The sequence below is a fragment of the Engystomops pustulosus genome, chromosome 2, assembly GCF_040894005.1.
Source record: "Engystomops pustulosus chromosome 2, aEngPut4.maternal, whole genome shotgun sequence".
NCBI classification, from domain to species: domain Eukaryota; kingdom Metazoa; phylum Chordata; class Amphibia; order Anura; family Leptodactylidae; genus Engystomops; species Engystomops pustulosus.
In genome coordinates this window covers 28,554,057-28,578,547 of record NC_092412.1, presented here as the reverse complement: position 1 = coordinate 28,578,547, position 24,491 = coordinate 28,554,057, and the positions used below count along the sequence as shown (strand labels likewise).

Genomic DNA, 24,491 nt, shown 5'->3' with positions numbered 1-24,491 from the left:
CTCCAGAACATGGCAACGGGGGTCAGAGTGGTGGGACCCCTCAGATCACGAAAAAGGGGCTCCGATGTACCCTACTTGGACCCCTCGTTGCTTCCAGAGATGACCGGAGCATCACTGAGACCCTCACGTTCTAACTTGTTTCCCGGGAAAACCCCTGTAACATCTGAGTTTTATTTCGTAACACTCAGCGTTGGCAGGGGTGTTACACCTGGTTGTATTTGCCAATATAGACCCATAATTCGGAAACAGTCTCAGATTTTTGGAACCAATTGTCCTTTATTGGGTGGTGAGAGGTATTTCCTGAAGGATAAATGGGGTATATTGCAAGTGGGGACCATATAGGTTGGCGAGTCACATTTGGGGGGTCTACAAGGAGCATTATACAGTTTCTAGGGGGGGGGGGGGGGGCACAGACAGAGTGGAGCCATTTTGGGGGGCATTATACTCTGGGCACACTGTGTGTTGAGATTAGGGGTGGGATGTGTTTGTTATCAGTTATCAGCCATTTGACCTATCAAAAGCAACACAAATATTTGAAACCAGGGATATATGATTTACTTCCATATATTTCACGCAGGGCAACATGCCTGAGATTTTGTTTTTCTTGAAAATGTATATATTGTGGTAGATTTCAGGTTTCACATCTTTTATTGTCATTGATATCAGGTTTACAATGTGCAGAGCCTGTTACCATGGTGATGTCTGGGCTTGCAGCTCCCTGACACCTTGAGCAGCTTGAGCAGCGGTCTTGATCACATGACCCGGTGACGTCACCAACGCAGGACCGTTCTGCTCACAGAAAGACAACACGTGGGTGTATGTGGAGAATGTGGAGAGCGATAGTGACGTCATAAGTGGGCGGAGCCACGTACCGCGTTCTGTTATGCGGACAGGTAAGAGGCGAGTGGGCGTGGTTGTTGTGAGAACACACGTGGAGGTGGGCGTGGTGTAGACTCTGCGGCTGCGCGGTGTAGTCTACAAGGCTCGGGGCGAGAAGAGGAGGATGTGGCGGAATTTCCGGAGCCGGAAAAATGAAGACAGACACCGAGCTGCTGCAGCGGGGGGAGGACATAGGTAGGAGACACCGGCAGGGGGCGCTGTCACTGAGCCTGCGGTCTCCTGTACCTACAAGACAGTGAGCCGGCGTACTACAGTGTTATCAACAGGCACTGTCACTGCTCCCCCTGACAGCTGCTGCACCTCCCCCTTCACCCGACTCGACTCACTGCCCCCCATACAAAGTTATATTTTTTTCCATAAAAGGAGTAAAAAAAATGTAATCATTTTATTTTTATATAAACCCAAACATTCCCCCACAGTGTCCCCAGTGTCCATCTGCATCCCTGCAGCACTTCCAATTTTTGGCGCCAGCATCATCCCCTCTTCAACGTTTACAGGACACAACACTCCATTAGCTAGTGGCTGAGCCCGGTAATGCATCTCTTTTGCTCAGTCCATATAAAAAAAATTGGACAGAGTTGCAATACCAGATTCGGGCCACTTACAAGTAGGAGTGCTGCCACTGGATAGTTCATAGGAGAGCAGCCATCAGGGGGGGTTTAGTGCGACTGTGTTCAGGGGTCCTGAGGAGGAGAAGGGGCCCCAAGTCACAGAAAACCCTCCTCCACAGGTGCAGGGAACTTGCTGTGTACACAGGGCCGGATTATCATTCTGATTTACCAGCTTGCTGACGCCTCCTGCTGGTTGCAGGCAGTGCCGCCACTAGGAAGTCTGCCCCCCCCCCCCCCCCCCCCAAAGTTTGCAGATTTTGTTTGCAAACTTCCACCCCAGCTTCCCAACTTTGCAATATCTGCAAACTTTGGGGAGGGCAGACTTCCTAGCGGTGGCACTGCCTGCAACCAGCTGGAGGGGTCAGCAAGCTGGTAAATCTGTTTGGTACATAGAGAAAGTAAAAAAAAATATAGGAATAAATGTTACTTCTTTACAGTTAGAACATCAGACATGTTGACCTGTCAGATATGTGACAGCAATGAGTTGTTCATATACGGAGGGTCAGATTGGTGAAGTCCGGCATTCGGAACCAGAATCGGAACACTCTATCTACTTCATAACGTTTCAGCCAGCATCTCCGCCTCCTCTTTGAAGCTGAGTGCAGTTCCCCAGCATGACCACTATAGGCTCTAGTGCCAGAGACAGTAATACCTGAGTATTGCAGGTTCTGAGTATGTAGAGACTGAATTGGACTTATGCAGACGTCAACATTTTGGTGTTCATTGACCATTGAAGACGGTAGGCAATCGTGGAGGAGAAAAAGAGAGCCCAAAATTCAAGTGCAACATATGAAAACCTTAGCGTAATTGAGGTTCCCCTTATAGATGTCCTGTATACAAGGTATATAGAATCAATGTCTGAGTGCAGCTTATAGTTCTGGACCGGAACAGGCCCGGCATCCAACAGGCAATGTGGTCAGCGTAATCCTGAAGAATAAAGCGTCCTCAGTGGCTGGAGGGGCCCAACATCCAACCACTGACATGGGAATGGTTATGATGTTGGAGGCCTGTAGACAGTATTTAGGGTCTTGCACATGAACGTGTGGTCACATGACTCTCTGCTTCCGGTAAAATGTAAAGGAATGCTCCAGTCAAAGCAAATTCTTTGAATAATACATGGTGCAAGACCGGGACGGAGGAGAATGACTCATTTTCAGTGGCGTAACTTGAAGTTGACGGGCCCCAGAGCAAATTCTGTACCAGGCCCCGACTATAATCTATGGTTTATAATACTAATCTCCTCATATGGGAAATTGACACCTTATGGGCCCCCTAAGCCTCTTGGGCCCAGTTGCAACCGCACCCTCTGCACCCCTTCAAGTTGCGTCCCTGCTCATTTTCATTGTTTACCTAGAACCTTACGGGAATGTTACAACGTTACAAGTGGTAAGGTATGGGCGCATTCACACGATGCGCTGCGCTGCGTTTTTTAACGCATTCCAAAGGCTTCAGCCTTGATCACATGCTAAGGTTACATTGCGTTTCCACTGCATCTGCTAAAACGCAATGTAACCTTAGGATGTGATCATGGCTGAAGTCTTTTGAATGCGTCAAAAACGCATCAAAAAACGCGACGCATCGTGTGAATGCGCCTTCAAAGAAATCTACCACCGGGATCAAGTAATACAAAACAAACACACTAATTTGCTGGTTCCCCCACCCCTGATCCGGATTCCATATTCCTTTTTTTTTTTTTTTTTTTTTTTAATACTCTTGTGTTTTGCCAAAAAAAAGCTTTTAAAATTCTACAAATTATCCTGAGGGGGTGTTTGTGTGTGTGTGGGGGTGTGGGGGTCATCACCAGAGCCTTCCGGGCTTCTTCGTCTGTTAATTATGCATTCCGTGAGGGGAGGGAGGCGCAATCCGCAGTTTTTTTTTTCGCATTTTTTTTAAGTGATTTTAAGCTAGATCTGAGCTTTGGGTTTTTATCCAAAAATATTGTGCAGTCTGAAAACTTGTGTGGGAATCGGTCATTAGGTTTAATGGTGAAAAGTTTAAGGCGTTAAAGGATGCAGAGAGGTGGAGTTGTTGGGGGTCCGCTGTAAACTTTTTGTTTGTGCTAATTTACCTTGTACTTCTGAGAAGCGGCGAGCGCTTTTCTTTTTGAACTCTTTAGTCTGCAAACTTTTACTGAACCTGAAATGAGTTTTGCATGAAGTCTCCCTAATGAAACTCCGTCCTTTTTTTTTTCCCCCTGTTATTTTTACTTCTAATTCAGCATTTCTGTGTTTTAATGAGAAAGTTAAAAAAATACATAAAAAATCAGCTTGATGTAATGACACCGTGTGGTGTACGGGGCTGGGAATAGACGCACAGATGTTTACAGCCTCTGAAGATGGAATGAATGGAGCTCGCTGTGGAAATAGGTGACGGGGGAGGGGGGGGGGCACAAATATGATGCTAATGTAATCGGGAAGAAATCCGATGAAAACATTTTCAAATATTTAATGAGAAATACATTTAAAAAAATGAAATATGAAATGAAAAGCGACTAAAATACAATTAATGGTAATAAAAGGAAATATCTTAAAAAAACAAATGAACATCCAATCTTATGTAAATTGGGGTAAAATTTAAATAAATGTAAAGTGTAAGTATAATTGGAAAAATGTTGATATACAGGCAGAGTAAGCGGCTCCTAGTGCTAAAACAAAATCCGCAGTGTTAGAAAGATAGCGTTATCAGAAACCTCCGATAACGCTATCTAACACTGCGGCGGAGTACAATGTAAACGCTGGACCGCTCTCAAAGTGGTCTCTCTTCCCCGGACCGCCCCGCTCACTCCATAGGCCCTAAACCCATCCACAATCCTGCCCCCTCATGAATACATGGGACCGCTTTGAGACTGGTTCGGCATTTACATTGTACTCCACCGCAGTGTTATATAGCATTATTGGAGGTTTCCGGTAACGCTATCCTTCTAACACTGCAGCGTTTGTTTAAAGAGGACCTGTCACCCCATTTATCGGCACTAGGAGCTGCTTACTAGAGTAAGCAGCCCCTAGTGCTTGATCAAACGCCGCAGTGTTAGAGTGATAGCGTTACCGGAAACCTCCAGTAGCGCTATCTAACACTGCGGCAGGGTATAGTGTAATTATCGGACAGCTCGCAAAGCTGTCCGACGTATTCATGAGGGGGCGGGGCTGGGGCGTGACTAGGGGCGGTGACTGCCGCCTAGCACGCGGCAGTCAATGCCGGCCTATGGAGCGAGCGGGGCGGTCCGGGGAAGAGGCAGCGCCTCGGACCGCCCCCTCATGAATACAAACACTGCGGCGGGGTACAGTGTAATCATCGGACAGCTTGCGCTGCCTCTTCCCCGGACGGCCCCACTCGCTCCATAGGCCGGCATTGACTGCCGCGCGCTAGGCGGCAGTCACCGCCCCTAGTCACGCCTCAACCCTGCCCCCTCATGAATACGTCGGACAGCTTTGCGAGCTGTCCGACAATTACACTATACCCTGCCGCAGTGTTAGATAGCGCTACCGGAGGTTTCCAGAAACGCTATCACTCTAAGGCTATATTTACACGAACGTTTGGGGGACGTATATACGGCCGCCGTATATACGGCCGATATATGTCCCCCATACACTTCTATGGGCGCACGGCACCCTACGGGAGCGGTACGGTGCAGCACACGTGCGGCACCGTACCGTTCCGTACCCAGGAAAAAGATAGGACCTGTCCTATCTTTTCCCGTAATACGGCGCCATGCGCCATAGGTTGCTATGGAGAGGGGCGGGGGTGAGCTGCGCTCACCTCCTCCTCCTCTCCCCGTACACTGCCGTTGCCCGCTACGGTACGGTACGGTACGGGCGGGCAACGGCAGTGTGAATATAGCCTAACACTGCGGCGTTTGATCAAGCACTAGGAGCTGCTTACTTTAGTAATCAGCTCCTAGTGCCAAATTTCTGAGTGACAGGTCCTCTTTAAGTTGAATTTGTATGTAAGTCGGAACTGTATATTTTATAATTGTAAATCCAGACAAATTTTTGGGGGGATTTTAAAAATGTTAGATTGTTAGGAACCAGGACTAACAATAAAGCTTAATTGCAGACACCTGTGATAACTGTTATAGCTGTTTTATTGTAGCCTAAGGCTAATGTACAGTACATCCGGGGGTCCGTTTGTAACTAGGGGTTGTCTGTAAGCTGGGTGTTCTTAAGTAGGGGACCGCCTGTACAACTGCAATTTTAGTGATCCACTTAATTTATTGCATATTTAAAGTTTTTTATGAACTGATGGACACATTTTAAAGAGACACCAACTCTTTGTGGGGGCATTTATTTTGGGCACAGTTATGGCACATATGCCATATGGTCCGAAGTGTTCGCCAAGTTGACATAGATTTTTAAAGACCCTCGTTGCCACCAAACCTCAGAAGCCCTTTATTGTTTTTTTTACGATTCCTTTTTTTTTTTTTTTTTGGCTCCCCTTCTTTAAAAATACCTAACTTTTATTTTTCCATTTACAGTGACAGTTTTTAATTTTTTAACTTGATAAAAAAAAAATGCTTCTGCGCCATATTCTTGTGGGCTCTGTTTTCTCTGTGCACTCCAAATGACACCTCCCCTTTTATTCTTTGGGTTGGTGCGATTACGGGGATAGCAAACTTCTAAAAGTTTTAATAGTAATTTAAAAAAATTAAAACCTTTTTAAAAAAAAAATAAAATACAGGCGGTCCCCTACTTTAGGACACCCGACTTACAGACAACCCATAGTTACAGACAGACCCCTCTGACCTCTGGTGAACCTTTCTGAATGCTTTGCTATAGTCCCAGATTGCAATAATCAGCTGTAAAGTGTCTGTAATGAAGCTTTATTGATAATCCTTGGTCCCATTACAGCAAAAAATTTTTAAACTCCAATTGTCACTGGGGCCAAAATTTTTTCGTCTGGATCTACAATTATAAAATATACAGTTCCGACTTACATACAAATTCACCTTAAGTACAAACCTCCAGACCCTATCTTGTACGTAATCCGGGGACTGCCTGTATATATATATTTTTCATTCTGGCATATTCTGATACTAATAACTTTTTGATACTTTGGCGTATGGAGCTGTGTGAGGTGTGTGTGTTTTGGGACATGATGTTTTATTGCTACCGTTTTAGGGACTTAACGACATTTTGTGTTTGCAGAAGGACAAAAAAAGTGGCATTTCAGTCATTTGGACACTATTTACAGTTATGGAGTTCACCGCCGGGAATAGAACTTTTTTGGAACCTTTTTACTGTATTTCGATACTTTAGGGAATCTGATCACTTATACAGTATGTTGCAACACTACAGTATTACAGTATTTTGTAAATTTATTGGATCTGTAGAAGACCCTGCTGACAGCTAAAACTACTCCAGTGCTCAACTGCCGTAGAGGCAGCAACCATTCCAATTTACAGAAAACGGACTAACATGTATCATGTAAAATAGGGGCACTTCGTGAATTGGACACATTGAAAACCGGCATTGGCTCAAGACAATCATATAATGGGGGGGTTGGATTCAAGCTAATGTACTGTAGAGATTCAGCCCCTCAGTCACAGCAGTTTGGGACACTGTGCAGTGACTGAGGGTCTGGATCTACTTGGTACAAAAGCTGGAATCCAGCACTTGGTCACATTGTGTAACGATGACCTCCTCTCAGTAGGTGACCCAAAGTAGTGAAATTTCTCTGGATAACTTCTTTAAGGTGGCTCATTAACTTTTTATTGTCGTGTATATATATCTGATGATGAAATGTCCTTTGAGCTCATATTAATTATGCCCATGTGAGTTTGTTTTTTTTTTTTCCTGGCTTTGCCATGTGTGTGTTCCCTTCTATTAATATATATTCTAATTACTTATCATTTTTCATCCATACTAGTATTATCTCTCTGATGTGCTTTGGCTCAGGAGTTTTTCTATGAGCGTTAATGAGCAATTATCAGTAGCGTTCTCCTCGTGTCGTTACTGAGCCCGCCGCCCAGGGTGTTCATAAAATGTAGACCACATTATGCATCCTGCATTGTGGCGTCTCTGATATATACATGGGCTAAGATGTTCACCACAGTGGAATCTCTTTCAGAGAAAGTTTCATTGAATTCGTTTACATTTTTCGGTGTTATAATTTGTTTGGGAATTTCATGTAACTTTACTGTTTTACTAGAATAATCTAGGCTGAACTTCCTGTTCTGTAGGGATCACTTTTCACCTGTCTTATTATCACTTTAGGTGAGATTTGATATATAATTTAATTTTGATGGATTAGATTTTTTCCTCTTTTAATTCATTTTTAAACTCTATTAAGTAAAATATATATAATTTATTATTATATATTATTATTATTATTTTTTTTTACTAAACTTATATGCCACTAGTGTCCCCTCTCATCTGTCTTTTTTTTTTTTTTTTTTTTTGATACTCCGTTTGTACATTGGAGAGGTCTAGGTTATTCTTGGTATTACTGTACAGGTGCTGGATTGGCCGATTGAAAAAATTTCCCAATTAGAGGTAATGACGTTGCACCTTAACCTTTTGGCAGGGACAGGGAGTTTCAAAATGTTTAAAGGCCCCCTCCTCTGCAGCCTCACCGGTGTATTCCTGTCCCGACCTAGGGTCATGGGTGTGACTCCGTCCTTCCTGTGGGGAGGGGAAACGTGTACAGGATAATCCCCTCCATAGTTTTGTTGCTCGCGATCGGGAATTACTCTTTACCTTGAGCTCAGGAAACCGCCTGTCTCACTCTGACTCTCCCCTCCTGCGGCTACAAGCAAAAGCTGGGGGAGAGCCAGGCCATTACTCCTAGCGTGGGACTAAGCATCCACTCTCTAGTGGCTACTTACACAGCGCTTAGGGTGGTGACACACATGCCGTTTTTAGTTTGGCGCGTTTTCAGATTGTAGAAACCGCATGCGTTTTTGACCAATTTCAATTAAGATAATTGGTCAAACCTGTCAAAAACGCATGCATTTTTTAACGCATGCGTTTTTTACGATCTGAAAACTAAAAACGCCACATGCGTCGCCACCCTTACCTGTTGCCTTGTGCCTACAGTCCTGCAGTCCTACAGTCCTGCGTGTACATCGCGAAGGCGGATTAGACGAAACTCGATACCAGAAGAGCTCCTTCTTGGGGTGAGACTGCGGCATGCTGATTGGCCTTGAAGGGGTATTAAGTTGAAATTTTACCACCCCACAACTAAAACTGTGAATGTGTCTATATGCAGGGCCGGATTAAAGGAGGGGCTCATGGGGCTCGAGCCCCGGGGCCCCCACCACTTTCACTTTATAAGGGGCCCCCACCAGTTTCCGACAGTCAGCGACTCAGCTCAGCTGACTCGCTGACTGTCTTTGTGTACAATGCGCAGCTGCCCGTGGCCGCCCGCAATGCACATACAGGTCTAGCTGTGTCAGTGAGACTGAGGGAGATCGCCGAGATCGCCATTTTCTACAGGGGACTAGCGGCTAAAGTCTACAGGGGGCTGGTGGCTTTATACTACAGGGGGGCTGGTGGCTTTATACTACAGGGGGCTGGTGGCTTTATACTACAGGGTGCTGGTGGCTTTATACCACAGGGGGGCTGGTGGCTTTATACCACAGGGGGGCTGGTGGCTTTATACCACAGGGGGGCTGGTGGCTTTATACCACAGGGGGGCTGGTGGCTTTATACCACAGGGGGGCTGGTGGCTTTATACCACAGGGGGGCTGGTAGGCTATATATCTCCAAAAACATTGTTGGAAGGGCCCCCACCAGTTTGCGCCCAGGGGCCTGCACCACCCTTAATCCGGCCCTGTCTATATGTCTACTCTAATGCTGTATATGTGTCTGCTCCACATGTAAGCTGGTGTATCGCTGTGGGTCCTGTTACTTATGACGGAGGATTTATCTTCATCCCCCATGTGCTGTTTTTTTTTTTTTTTTGTGGCACTTTCCCCACAGATGACATTAAAAATGCCCGGTGAGTCGTGAATCTGGGAATAGGACCTTCAATGGGGGCAGTGAATTAACTGCAATTTGTGTGGCTAGCTCACGTCCCTCAAATACAGTGGTGTGTATGAGGCCTCACATTCGATGCTTTACTTTGTTTTGAATGCTAACCAGCAGATTAGTGAACGCAGCTCTGAAGTACAGTATAACATGGGCTACATCTCAGAATCAGTACAACTTTTTATGTAGACGAACTCCCATCTAAAATTTTAAAATGGTGTTCAAAGCTGGACATGCCCTTTAATTTTAATATGATCTTCGCTGAGGGGATTGGGAATGCGTGGTAAATCTTACATGATTTCCGGACGTTGATGACAGAAAAACATCTCTGCTTGAAGAACTTTAAGCCGACAGAATATTAATTTTGAGAATTGACTGACAACTGGAATGGGGAGATGAGGAAACGAGACCTAACTATTATAATCCGCTGATGCTGGAATTCAGCGAAATTTACTTCTGGGGGATGAATCATTGCAAGTGATTTTCCTGAGGACCATGATGGTTGGAAGGAAAGTATAGAATAATAGAATGTTTTTTTGACACTTTTAGCGTTAACCCTTTCATAGTCTATGACTTGCATATAAGTATTTGCCCCTAGGGTGGAGCTTATGGCTACACCGGGGGCGTGGCTTACATCAAATTTGGGAGCTCATCCCTACATCTTGTGGAAGCTGCTTGTATTTTAGAGATCAGGAGACATCTAGAAACATGATAAACATAGAGGAGAAGAAGTAGTGGACAACAAAGCGAGATGCGCCAAAGAGAACAATGACTGTGGGGGAAATGGAGAGAATGTTGAAGTAGTGGGCTTAAAAATGCATGATGTCACGTTTGATGGTGAGGTGAACCCGTAGCCAAAGACTGGTGTCGTTTATTGGCCGAGACCATTAGGCCCCCATCGATGACAAAATGGGGTCCCTTAATAGAGCGGCAGGTCCAGCTCCATTCAATATCTATAGAAGTATTGAAAATTGCCAAGCTCAGCACCCGTTATCTCTAGTTCTCCCATGTATCGTCCATTTGGGTGCTTTGCTCAGCAATTCGTGGCCCTCCCTTAGACATTGAATGGAGCAGCAGGATACTCAACCTGTTGCCCCATTTATTATTGAGAGTGGGACCCAGTAAGTATATTTCCTAATTTCGAACACGTCCCCTGAGAGGGGCTATAGTTCAGGTGGGCCGTTGTATTAGACTAATGCAAACCGAATTATTGGTAAGTGATATCTAATTTTTGGACTTCAGAGTAATTTTTTGGAAGCTATAGTGTCCCACCCCTCGCATTTTGCGAACAAGGCACCATGTACAAGCACCTACAACTATAAATGGTGGTACATCATCTGAATTTAGGTGTTTTTTTTTTTTTGTAAGTTTTTTAATATCCACATTTTTTGGTCCCACATGTAGGTCTTTTGATATTAACAGTGTACGGCCGTGTGATCGATGATCTGACTGTTCTGGATGGACCGCCGCTCCCACTGTGTTCCCGTTAACAGAGAAGCTTGGACAGCTTGTACTTTTGACCGAGGCCCTCAGGCTTTTTTTTTTTCCTTTTCTTTTTCTTGTTTTTATCTCACAGGTCGGATGAAAAGCTAAAAATTTCAGTACCGTTACAGCAGAAAGGGAAAACGTTACAAAACTTTATAAAAGTTATAATTGAACTTTGAAGCCGTACTGGAAAACGATAGGATTGGTTTGTGTGTACTAATAACTTTATGATTCGGTGTATCATCCTTGTGTGAGTTTCACAGGTTATTACGTTGTGCAGGACCACTTATTGCCAGGGCCGACGCTATGGGTAGGCAAAGGGGGCAATTGCCCAGGGCCCCCTGAAAGGGGAAAGGGGAGAATCTCTTCTTTCAAATGAATCTTGAATTTTGTTTCTAGGTGCCATGGATCCAGAGATATTCAGGTTTAAAGTGAGAATATCAGGTGCCATTTTTATATATAAAAATCACTCCAATGGCAGTTTAACAGTTAATATCTCCATTTTCCTGACACTTAGAAACACAAATTTAGATTCATATAAAAGAGGAGACTCTCTTCTTTCATAGCAATAAAGAAGTGAGGTTCTATGTGTCACAGAGCCAGAGATACAGCCCCCTGAAGTGTAACCCCCTCCAGATTCTTAGCCATTAGGCTATAGGGAGAAATCACTGCACACAGGAGCTGCTGCTCCTCACAGACAATGGAAATAATCACTTTATATGTTACTACATTTTGAGAAGGGATAATATCAACTAATATTCAAGTTTTTAACCCTTCTCTATGCAGAACTATCTAATAACACACTTTCTCTCTTATTGCCTTTTATTTTGTGATCGTTTTTTTGTTGGGAAAATTGACTGATACAATGAACATTTGATCCTCTTCTCCTAATGTGACTACACCGCGACCGGAACATGTCCATAAAGTTAAATGTAACACCAACAACACTCACATGTTCTGGAATAAAGTTTTTATTTCCCACCATCCTCCATTATTTACACCTATGTTATGACGTTCTCACTCTCATTCTTATGATCCGCGGAGGGTTCTGTTATTGTGCGGATAATACAATGGCGCACATCTAATAGTGACTTTTGTTATCTCATTAGCCTGGTTTATGGATATATAGTTATTTATTTGTGTTTCCATTATGTAGGGGAACATACAATGATAGATCTGTGTGACGCTCAGTGCAATTTTCTGCAGTTCCCTTTGCTGCATATTTTGGTGAATATACACATGTGGGGCCTGTATGATTTCCTCACGTCTTAGGCTACATTCACACTGATGTATGGGGGACGTATATACGGCCGATATACGTCCCTCATACACGGCAATGGGCGCACAGCGCCCTACGGGAGCGGTATGGTGCAGCACACGTCCATAGTACGGCGCCATGCGCCATAACTTCCTATGGAAGGGGGCGGGTGTGAGCTGCGCTCACCTCCTCCTCCTCTTCCCGTGCACTGCCGTTGCCCGCTACGGTACGGTACGGGCGGGCAACGGCAGTGTGAATGTAGCCTTACTGTTTTAGGAAATTATATTTTCTTTATATAACTATTCTTGATTTTACATATTTGAATGTTAATTGCCAAATGCATCGTCTGGTTGTCTGCTTTATAGGTTTATATAATTATATAGGTTTATAATTCTATAGGTTTTATGGCGGTTTTACTTTTTATTCTGTTTTATTGCTATATTTTGCAGGTTGTGACTGACTTAAAATTTGTAGCTGAAAAGCAGATATCTAGTTATTACAGTTTTAGTGATATTATGTGGATTTATTTATGTAACCATATCAATATGGGACATTTGTGAACTCTACACATGTCCATCTATTACATTTAGGAGATGTGAAAGTAAATATTTTCTGTTTGGAACAAATTTTTAGCCATCAAAGTAAATTTTTTAAATATTTTTTAGAAAATGTTTCAGTTTGATTCAAAATTGCATGAATGCGCCTATGTCTATAAAATCTTTGATGCAATTTTGCAAATGGGGCAAGTGTCTGCTTTCAGAAAATATCAGTCCTTCTCCCCAATGGGCCTCGCAGTCTAATCAACCTACCAGTAATTTTTTGGCGTGTGGGAGAAAACCTGGAGGACCCAGAGGAAACCCACGCAGACACAGAGAGAACATACAAACTCTTTGCAGATGTTGACCAGCGCTGCAAGGCTGTAGTGCTAACCACTGAGCCACTGTGCTGCCCATCAATCTCAATATGATCGATCCTATAAAATTCTTCAAAATTACAGTTTGTTTTACCATACTAAAGGGAGCTTCTTACTGACTGTGACTGGTCATAAAATAGTTATATTTTGGGGCCCCACTTTTAGTTTTGCCCAGGGCCCCACTTTGTCTAGAACCGGCCCTGCTTATCGCCCACCCACTGTGTGAGATTACATCAGGCCGAGGGAGGGGGAAAACGTAATTGGGGAGACTAGCTCTTGCACAGTGTAGCGACCTGTGAAGCCAGAGGTTGATTAGCATGATTTTTGAAGTTGAATCACCAGTGATTATTCGCTGGCTTTAGAGAGTGGGCAGGAACGCCCCACAGCGGCCGCACCCCTTTCACGCCCATTCCATGCCCCCGCGGTGTAGAAATTGCAAGTCACAAGAATTATAACAGTTTCTTGTAGAAATTGTGTTTATTTAAGTGTTTCTACGCCAGGACTAATATGCCTGTAAAGGTGACCAGCAAAGGCTCCATAAGGAGAATGAATCTCTCTTTTTGAACTATAAGAGGAGGTTTACACCAGAGATTGGTTGCCATTCCTTCTCCACCACTCTATTTTTATTTTTTTCCTTTAAATTGGGAACTTTTGGGTTCTGACCTCTTAGAGAAGCTCCATATTTGGGACTTCTAATTACTCTAGAATTTCCAGACCTTTATTTATAATGGAGATCCTTTGGATGAATCCAATGCAGTGTCATGTCCCTTGTCGAGTTTCCCAAGTTCCCCCTTTCTCAGAATAGACCACCATACGTGATTTGTGGGGTACCACACCCTTGCCACATAGTGTTCCAGCACCAGAGTCAACTGATTGGTGTTGGTTGCAGTTGTCCCGTGCCCACAGGTCATACTCGAGCTTTCCCATCCATTGCCATTAAAAGCCTTTGGACTAGATCTCCCATCAGACATGGTGGTAGAGAATGATACACTTCTCCGATGTTGTGTGCTGGGCATGTACTGGAGGACGTTATCTGATTCCGTACTGACGACTGAGCTCGAGACGCGATTTTCTTTTAGGTGTCCAGTATCAAAGGCCGATGTGAGATCTGTGGATCTATCTTCAAGGAAGCGCGTAAAAAGCAGAAAATATTTATCAGCTTAACAAGAAACTTCGACCCGTAGAGAAGGTCTTCTGTTCTGCAAGTCTCTTTGCAGCGAGATGTCTCGAGCCGAGAACCATTTTTGGTGAAACGAGCGTCCGAGGTCGTTCCTTGAGCTTCATGCTCGCTGTTCGTATTTTTATTATATTTTTGCTCTTGATTTCACAGATAAAAATGTTATCCTCGAGATGGGTACAAAGTAAAGTCGTGAAATACACATGATCAGTTTACAGCACAGATATCCAAATTCTGATGCTCAACACTTGCTATCTTAGCTGCCACAGGCGATGGCATCGTTGCGGCCTTGTAGGCGTTGAACATCTTTTGATGGCAATGGGACTCTTTACCCCGTTGTAAAATTAAATGGTGATCTTGATTGCCTTGCCGTTTCCAAACCGCCCCCAAATCTCTCTACAAGACAAGCATTGTGTGGGGCAAATAATGCCGACATGCCACCCTTGGTTCCCAGTGCTTTATTTTCGAGATTATTTAACTTTTTTGGCTTTATTCTAATTAACATGGGTGGGTGTGGCCTAAGTACTTTTGCATTGGTTTTCTTAGGTTGTACAGGTTAGCACAGGAATATCACCAGCCTTGATATTTTTCTAAAAAATAGGAAAACGAGTGCACCGGTAAGCCTCCAGTAGAGCAAGAGGCTCTTTTTTTGCATAAGTATAAAATCATATATTTCTCTAAAATAAATAACAGATCGCTGGGAAACGGTATAACTGGAAATATTATCTAGAGTAATGAGTAATACGGCTTTACTAGTATGGGGCAATTTAGTAGTTTGGTTCCTGGTGGGAAAACCTCATCCTGACTGGGAAAGGAGATGACCCTTAATGTCTATTTACCCGGTGCGATATCTCATGAGGACAACCTGCAAAGTGGGACCCTGACCTAATGCTGAATCGTACTTTGCGCTCATCCGTTCACTTAAATTTGTTTAACCATACTGAAATCTGGAGAAGCCCCCTGACCCCCCCCCACTGAAAAAGTCATTAGTTTCTAATCTCGCTCTAGGTCAGGCAATCTCAGAACGATCCTCTGCGTACAATTGGTCTATAATTCTGCTCCTGGCGTGTGGCCTTCTATATGGAAATCCATACCTGACATTTGCATATCTACGGGGAAGGGGATTGCCTGATTTCCATTATTTATCCTTCTCAATCACTATTGTTGTCCATGTGATTCAACCTGCAGACATGGAAGTAATGAAGCCTCTGATTGGAGATGAAGGAAGTTCTGATGGAAACTCCGATGAAGATCAGTCCGCTCAGCGGGGTTACCACCAACGTGACGAGGACGATGGCCTGACGTATGTATAGTGACTTTCCAATTTCCTTGTTTGGGCATGTCATTAGTTTTATGCTTGGCTTGGGTCTAATTTAGGTGTAGAGTGTTACAGGGGGATAATATGCCCATGTCCACTAGTGGGCTCAGGTTAGCGATGGTCACAAAAAACACATTTTTTGGATTGGAGATAAATCTATCAAGACTTGTTTTGCCCCAGTTATGTTCTGTAGAGGGGGCATGTTGGGTGGTATAGTGTTCTGTGTATAGACTATTGTAGAATTGTATTATGGCAGGGAAGTTTCTACGTAACTTGTTGTACAGGACGGATCACAATAACCCATGCCCACGAGGTTCTTAAAATATATATATACGATGTGCCCAGATTTTTAGAAAAAACAACGCCCCCCCCCACAAATTAAAAATATTAGACATCCCCTCTTTAATTAAAATGTACAGTGTGTGTTAAATTATAATATTGTTCCTGTCATGAATTATTATTACAGCGATTTACATATATACTTCACCAGACCAAAGCTCAGTACATAAACACAGCACCAGTATGGAGTTCAATGCATAAGTACAGGACTAGAACCAAGCTTCATACAGAAATGCAGCACCAGGAACAATTCCTGGTCCCTATATACATATTTACAGTATCCCAAATGTTTTGCATGTATACAGAACCCTCATAATTAATCTACCACCAGGATGAAGGACTGTATGCAAATGAGCTCCATAGGTGTAATGGAGTCTGGAGCCCCTCAGCCTCATTTGCATACAGTCTTTCATCCTGGTGGTAGATGTCCCTTAAGCGTGGCACTCCTAAGGCATCACCCCTGCAGGAGCACCAATTACCAAAGTGTAAAAAACTAAAAACCAGTATATGGTTAGCCAGCACACTGCCCCAGAACATAAAAAATAAGCACTCACAATCCAGTGCTCCCTGCGGCTCCACTTGTATGTTCAGTAGTAGCGCTACCCAGCTCTGGGCACGCTGACTGAGCACATGGAGCTGGGTAGCGCTACTGCTAAACATCGAAGAGAAGCCGAGGGGAGTGCCAGGAATAGTCTTCGCCATTTTGAGGCAGGGACTTTAGTAACTCCTCTTTGCCACAACCATTCCCCTCTACGCCCCATCACTCCCAAAGTGGTGGCCATCATTATCAAAGCTTGATAAATTTTGGCTTATTTAAATATGTCCCTTTGCTGCAATAAGAAAGGGGGATGAATTGGCGAGGCATCTAATTGGTTGATGATTATTTTCTAGATTTGTTCAGACGCTCATACATGTCCTGAAGGGGAACATAGGAACCGGTCTTCTGGGGCTTCCACTTGCCATGAAAAATGCAGGAATTTTGGTAAGTTTGGCTGAACTGAACTGCTTTACAGCCCTTTCCTCTGAGTAAAAGCCTGCTACAGCTGTTACTAAGAGTAATTGAAGGGACTGTAATACAACTAGGTTAAATGTGGCACCTTAGCTTTTGGTAATATGTAACACAAGACATGGTCATATTTATGCACTGTACACTAGTTAATTAAAATTTTTATTCTCCTCCAGTTGGGACCTGTGAGCCTCTTATTTTTTGGCATTGTCTCCATTCATTGTATGAACGTTCTGGTTCGCTGCAGCCATTTTTTATGCCAAAGGTAAGCTAATGTTTCCACTTTTACTGTTACACCCCCACACACCTCAAACAGTACGGCCCGTTCCACACTTGCGAGTGTGATGCGATGAACTCGCATCACACTCGCAACGCATGCTGCCCGGATCGCGTGGCCCGAACGCTCGAACTGGGACTGAACTGACATGCTGAGTTCAGTCCCGGTTCGGAGCGTTCGGGCCGTGCAATCCGAGCAGCATGCGTTGCGAGTTCATCACATCATACTCGCAAGTGTGGAACCGGCCTTCCTTTCTATATATCCTTATACATGTTTCACTGATGTCTCTATCCATTGGATTAGAGCCACCATTCTTCTAAAAAAGACATGTATCTATTGAAGTCTTCTGTATCTCCGGTATACAGTTAAGCTATCTAGCCTCCTGACTGATGCTGATACTGCTTATCTGGCCAAAGAGAATTCCTGAGGGAGAGGTGAGGAGCACACAGCCAGAGTCAGTCTGATCCTCTCCTTCCTGAGGCAGTTGTAAATGATGTAGCAGAGCCGAGTCACACAACACAACTGCCTCTCACCTGCTACACAGCTCGCCTCATTCTCAGGAATTCTCTTCAGTCTTGCATAGAGACAGACACACCTTTTTGTATTTCAAGGTTCCATCAATGTAGTTGAATATTGGCAGATGGCCCCTAGACCCTGGTACAAGTTCATCCTGACGAAGAGACCTGTCAATGAGGAACAAAGGCAGAGCAGTGCAGGGGACAATTTTATCTTTTTTACATTGCAGCCATGGGAAGGAACCAGATATGTACAAAGACAATTCTTTTAATGAAGTATTTATTTATTTTGGGTGGGTTTAAAGTTGGTCCCCTACTTAAGAACACCCGACTTACAGACAACCCCTAGTTACAAACGGACCTCTTGATGTGGGTAATTTACTGTACTTTAGCCTTAGGCTACAATGATCAGCTGTAACGGTTATCACAGGTGTCTGTAATGAAGCTTTGTTACTCCTGGTTCTTATGACAACCCAACATTTTTAAAATACAATTGCGACAGAGACCATAAAATATTTATTTGAGGTTACAATTATAAAATATACAGTTCCGACTTGCATACAAATTCAACTTGGGAACGAACCTGCAGAAGCTGTCTTGTACGTAACCTTTTGCAAAACCCAGAGATTTTTAGGGGGACAGGGGTATGAATTTGGGATTCCTGGGAACCGAGGCTAAAGTTTGTCTTGGGGTTGCCACGTATACGAACTTAAACCCCATGTGCATCCCTGACTTTTAAATTTAAGTCTCTTACTCCCTACTCAATTTGGCTGGAAAATCTCTAGAATGGCAGGTTTACCATTCTTGCCTATCAAACTTTTCCAAGGAAGAATCTCAGAAGCGGTCGCCTTTGAGCATGCAACTGCTGAGCCAATAGCAGGCCTCATCAGTCACATGCCGTTAAGTTACCCGTGACTATTGAGGTCGGTGTTTTTGCTCCACCATCACATGCACAATGCAGGTGATTTTAGCACTTCAAGAAGACACAAAAACCATTTTTTTTTTTAAATAAAAGTAGTTTTTATTTTCTTTACAAATCTATATATTGAGCACCTTTTTAGAGGTCGTTTTGGGTCCATGTCTTAATGAATCCGAGCTGTAGTGATTGGACAGGCACAATACCATGTCAGTATATCTTTCTGTAATGGAGCCTGAAGGTAAAGTATAAATTCCTGTTGTGATTTTGATGATAAAGGCAATTTAAATTCTGCCTGGTGATGAAGGATCAGATCCGTACCATAGGAATTCAATAAAGGAGAATAGTCAGGAGCGTCTCGTATCCGGAGAGCCTCCTTTATTGCCTGTTAATGATGCGGTTATTACAATCCTGATGCCTCTAGAGCTGCTCCCAATAAGCTCTCTATGATTGCCTCGTGCATAGTTATTACTTCTGTATATATCACTGTCGTTTTAGGTACAAAAAAGCTCATTTAGGCTACAGCGAAACTGTCGGACTGGCCTTGGAAGTGGGACCTGTGAAATGCCTCCAGCAGTATGCCTCCGCAGGGAAGTAAGTCCGCTGCTATTAGTCTCATACAGTGTACAATGACAAGTATAGTCTTTTATTACTTGTGTCAGTTGTGAAGCTTAAAGGGGTGTTCTAGCTTCATGGAGTTGAAGGCCTCCTTAACGCTAGAGACTGCAACCTTTCTGCACCAAAAATACTATATATTCTCATAATGGTGTCCAGACAAGGAAACTATAGAATGGCTTGCATTCGAGTAAATACTGCACAGTGCTAAATAAAAGGTTAGCAAAGACCAACAATTTTTACATCTCTCTGTCATCTGAAGATGCCCCTATCCATCACTGATGCAGCCAGGGCTGATTCTACAGAACCCCGAAGATGGACATATATGAGACTCTCTTGATCTCTCCCGTACTTGATGGACATATACGGGTACAAAAAAGAAAGTAGGACCTGAGATATAGTATCAAACGGACACTATCCAAGATAAATTAAGGGGGTCTGGGTCCACATGGGATAGGTGTGGAGTTTGGGATAATATATATATAATATACATATGTTGTGTGTGTGGGGAGGGGGGGGGGGTTGAGTGAAGTGTGTGGTAAATATGGGGTTCAGGAAAAGCGGGGGTGGTTTGTGTGGGGGGGGAGGGAGGGAGGGAGGGAGGGGGGGAGGGGTGGGTCTTTGAGTAGTGTGCAATAGTTTAGGGGGGAGGGTTGGGTCACCATAACTAAAAAAGGTCACTTATATGTCTTCTATGTCACTGCACCAGCACTTTTATTCATGTTTATTGGAGTATAAATGCATTATTCAGTGTGCAACATAGATAGTTGTATTCACAACATTCATACAATCACAACTTATCACCACAGTATATCATACACAGCAACAATCTTAACACTCACACATATATATATTGTCATTTCGGTCACTTGCACGTTATCACCATCACATAACTCATGCACATTCATAACACTTTATATATCAATATCAAATCTACAATAGGATTTTAGTTAACATATACATATGTCTCAACATCCTTACCCAGCTCTTACTATTATGCCCTTTCTTACAAGAACCATGAATTTATTTTTTTCCCCCCTTCTCTAAATCTCGACTTCTCCCTCTACATTTACTATCATTTTCCGGCTTACGATGAGTCCAAAAAACTGCGTGCCCTGTAACCGACTCCCCCGTGCGGCGGAGGTGCACCACTGCCTCCGAGTAACATGTTCTCGGGTCCAGTGCTGTATTCTCCGTTCTGACACTGGGGGCGGGGACCAGGGGGGCAGCGGCGGATAGGGGAATGACGTCAGCATTAGGGCGGATCATGTGACACGGCGGTCGCCACTCCCGCGATGACGCGGTCGGGGGCGTGGCTTCTTTGCCCTGTCTGGTTCCGGCCGAAGTGGGGCGTTACCTCCTCCTGCCCACGTGACATGCCGTGATGTTTAAATACAAGAAGGCACACACATGCACACACAGGCCCCCTGAGGAAGCGGCAACGCGAAACGCGCGTCGGGGTATCAGCGCCCACACCTAACAGAACATGGGTAAGCCAATTTTGTTACTCAGTACAATGCAAAAAAAAGGCATATAACATTTAAAAACTTTTATTAGATATTTATGTCGGGTTGCACTGCCATCTATCGTTGCACTGGCACTTTACAGTATTTTCTGTGATAAGTTTACGCATGGAGTTTGTTGCACTGGCACTTTACAGTATTTTCTGTGATAAGTTTACGCATGGAGTTTGTTGCACTGGCACTTTACATATACCTCTCTTTGATAAATTTATATGTGGCTAGCAACCTGGATATATTCCTGTGTTTCTGTGGAGTGTGGACGCTATAGTGGAACTCCCGAGGACAACTCATTTCTTGTTTGTACTTTACAAACTTTATTGTCATACTGTTGTTTTTAATGTAATGATTAAATAAAAGTAATTAAATTTTAACCAAACGGTATAATGAGATTTCTATGAACCAGATTTCACTCCTGTGCTCTCTCGAGGTTGTGTTAGTAGCCTATTTGCTGCCTGAGCTGAAAATTTTTTATTAATTTATGATCTACTAGTCACCCAGGTCCTTCTCCCAGATTTACTCCCCTAAGGACACATGTTCCTTGTGGATTATTAGACCCCAGGTGCATAACCTTGCATTTATCCACATTGAACCTCATTTGCCAAGTGGATGACCAAACACTCAGTTTGTCCAAGTCCCCTGCACCCTATGAACATCCTCCATAGACTGTATTACACTGCACAGCTTTTACTACTACTCCCATTCTCCATAGACTGTATCACACTGCACAGCTTTTACTACTACTCCCATTCTCCATAGACTGTATCACACTGCACAGCTTTTACTACTACTCCCATTCTCCATAGACTGTATCACACTGCACAGCTTTTAATAAATTTCATAAATTTAATATATATACCGTAATCAACAGGGCAGTCAAAGAAAAGACAAAAATGACTTGGGTGCAGAGCATCATTCATGTACTTTTATTACCGCATGTCTAATGTGGACTGTAATTTTTGAACAGTACATGGTTTCTCACCTGAACCTTGGGATGTTTTCATATATCATATACAGCATCCTCTTTAATTTGTATATAGCCCACCATGTAATATGCCGGTCCACTTATTGGATAATATGCAGCCCCAAAAGTTTGTTCTGTCAGTGCATATCCACACTACTTCTACTTCTCAATAGTACCTCCAGACCAGGTACATCCCCAGCGTGAGGAGAACTACAGGCAGATAAGTTCTTTATCCGGGGAGGCAGGTGCATAAGATCTGATTGTGTGTAGTTGACATGTAGCAAGAGCTGGAGAGTCTCATTGTGTGTAAGATGCATCTCATGGATTTCATAATGTCATCTCAGTCTCATTTCTCTTTCTATTTGTCAAATACTGGTACAATGTTCAGAAGGTAAATTAAATTGTATATAAACCCTGCACCCTGATAATCTAAGCACATTAGCAGCACAGAGTATCTTACAGCGCTAGAAGAATCTTGAAGTTTTTGCTTAGAATCCCTGCCCACACTCTGGAATTTTACACTGACCATTACTGAGTGTCCATTTAACTCTTTACTTTTACTCTTATCAAACACCTTTAAGGGATTGTACTTACACTGGTAAACTTTCATACTTGGGGGTCATCCCCTATAAAGGAAAGCCCAGATGCAAGTGTGAACTGGGCCTAAGTAGATCAGGTGTAGGGTTTGTATCCCATGTTTGCATGGGAGATCAGTTTAAAGAAAGCAAGGATTCCAAAGTCCAGGTTACATGAAGTGGTCAGCAGGCAGAAGTACATGAGCGATACAGGAACCTTTTGCTCAGGCACCTTCCTGTGGTAAACATAGTCTTATGTAACTTGAGACTGGATTTTTTGGGGGAAATACTTGAACTAAAGTGGCGGCACATCCATTCTGGCCCACATTGAAGGGTGAGAATCTACATGGTGGACAGAGTAGGGAACCTGTCTGTTGGGTCCCCAAGAGGTCATAGGTCTCTGGTGGTCCCAATGATTGCTCAGTGTTCATGTTAAAAGTACTAATTGGTGATCCAAATTCATGAGATTTCATTCGCCCTGTGTATGCAGGTACGCTGCTGGAGGACTGTGGAGTATTTTCATCTTGGTTATCTTGCTTTGTCATGCCCCCACTCTCTTCGTATATTTCCTGCCTGCTCGTATCAGTGGTCCATATCTCTTATTCCACCTAACTGGGCACCTTCCTTCTCCTTCTTTATCTTTGTTTTCTTCATAAGCCACACATTTCTTGCCAGTCTCTTACGTGGCACGTGGTTCCTTGTGAGTGGAGCTACCGGAGCAGATACTGTATCTCCCCGCTCCAGCCTTGCGGAGTTTTGCTTCGAGATTATTTTCTTCGTTGATAAAACTTGGTTGACTTTACAGACACTAGCTCGTCTTCCTGACGGAGTCCTTGTTAAAGGCTCCACTCTTATTTTAACTACTTTTACGTCCCATTGTTGCCTGAGGAGGAGCGAACTGTCTGGAAGGAGATGGTTTGTTGGCTTGTTTTCTTGTCCCTATCTGATCCGGTTGTGACTATTGTTGAGTGCGCTGAAGGATATACAAAGGAAGACAATGATGCATAATGCCGAACCGTCTGGAAAGTTATTAGTCTCCATGGAAATCTTATCGTCTGTGTATTGAGCAAAATCTATGAAGCTTCTTGTAAGGTCACAGCCGCTGCTCTTCTACCATTCCAAAATATTGACTTTGTTATTCTTAAGCTACTTTGTAACCAGACTTGGAGGTAGCTTCACGTCATCGTCCATTCTGAAGACCCATTTGCACTCAAGCTTAAACTTCCTGGAGTCGTTGCTTCACTATTGCCACATAATGTTCTTTCTTCATGATGCATCTATTCTGTGAAGAGCTTCAGTCCTTCCACCACATGATTCCTAGTGTCAGTGGGGATGGTGTTCTCAGGCTTGTAGGCTTCTAGCTCCAAACGTAACAATGGTCATTCTCACCAAACAGCTCAATTTTACCACCGGACATATCTCCAAAGATGAAGGTCTTTGTGCCTGTGTGCATTTTCAAACATTTAATCACATTTTTTATGTTTTTTTTGGCGTAATGGCTTCTTCCTGGCAGAGTGGCCATTCAGAACATGTCAATACAGGACTTGTATCACTGTGGATAACGACACACTCTTACCAGCTTCAACATCTTTACAAGGTCTCTTGATTTTGTTCTTGGGTTGATAAGCTAATTTCAGACCAAAGCATGTTCATATTTGGGACACAGAACCCATCCCCTTCATGAGTGGTATGAAATTAACATCTTGCTAATATTTGCATATAATGGTTTGTATAGATGAAAGTGCCAACGTCAGGTATCTAGAAATTTCACCCATGGATGAACCAGAGTTGTGCAAGTCCACAATTTTCTTGCTGATATCTTGGCTGATTTCTCTAGACTTGATGTTGCACAAAGAAGCAGCTTGTTTCAAATGTGCCTTCAAATGCATCCACAGGGGTGTCTCTAACTCAGATATTGCCAATAAATCTATCAAACGTTCATAGACAAGCCATTATCATATGGGCTGTCACAAATAGTTTTTCCCCTTATCGATGCGTGACGTATCTATACGTTAGCTGGAGGGGGCTCACAGGCAGAGCCTTTACCATAGCCAGTGAGTATTTGCTGCTTATTGCAGCAAACACCCACCAGTAACACCTAGGATTGGTGCTAACGTGAACCCTGCAATCAACGCTGG

At 43.5% G+C, this 24,491-nt stretch overlaps 1 protein-coding gene across 3 annotated transcripts in view; it reads left to right on the top strand.

Moving 5' to 3' along the window:
- The first annotated feature begins 768 nt into the window (after positions 1–768).
- SLC36A4 (solute carrier family 36 member 4) overlaps positions 769–24,491 on the top strand; it is a 115,217-nt gene continuing 91,494 nt past the window's right edge. For 2 of the 3 annotated variants that reach the window (XM_072134111.1, XM_072134112.1), the window contains exons 1-5: positions 911–1,074; positions 15,497–15,611; positions 16,857–16,947; positions 17,148–17,236; positions 19,178–19,273. In XM_072134111.1, coding sequence (XP_071990212.1) covers positions 1,032–1,074; positions 15,497–15,611; positions 16,857–16,947; positions 17,148–17,236; positions 19,178–19,273 — 434 coding nt within the window. In that variant the 5' untranslated portion in view covers positions 911–1,031. The other variant, XM_072134113.1, reaches the window with a different exon arrangement.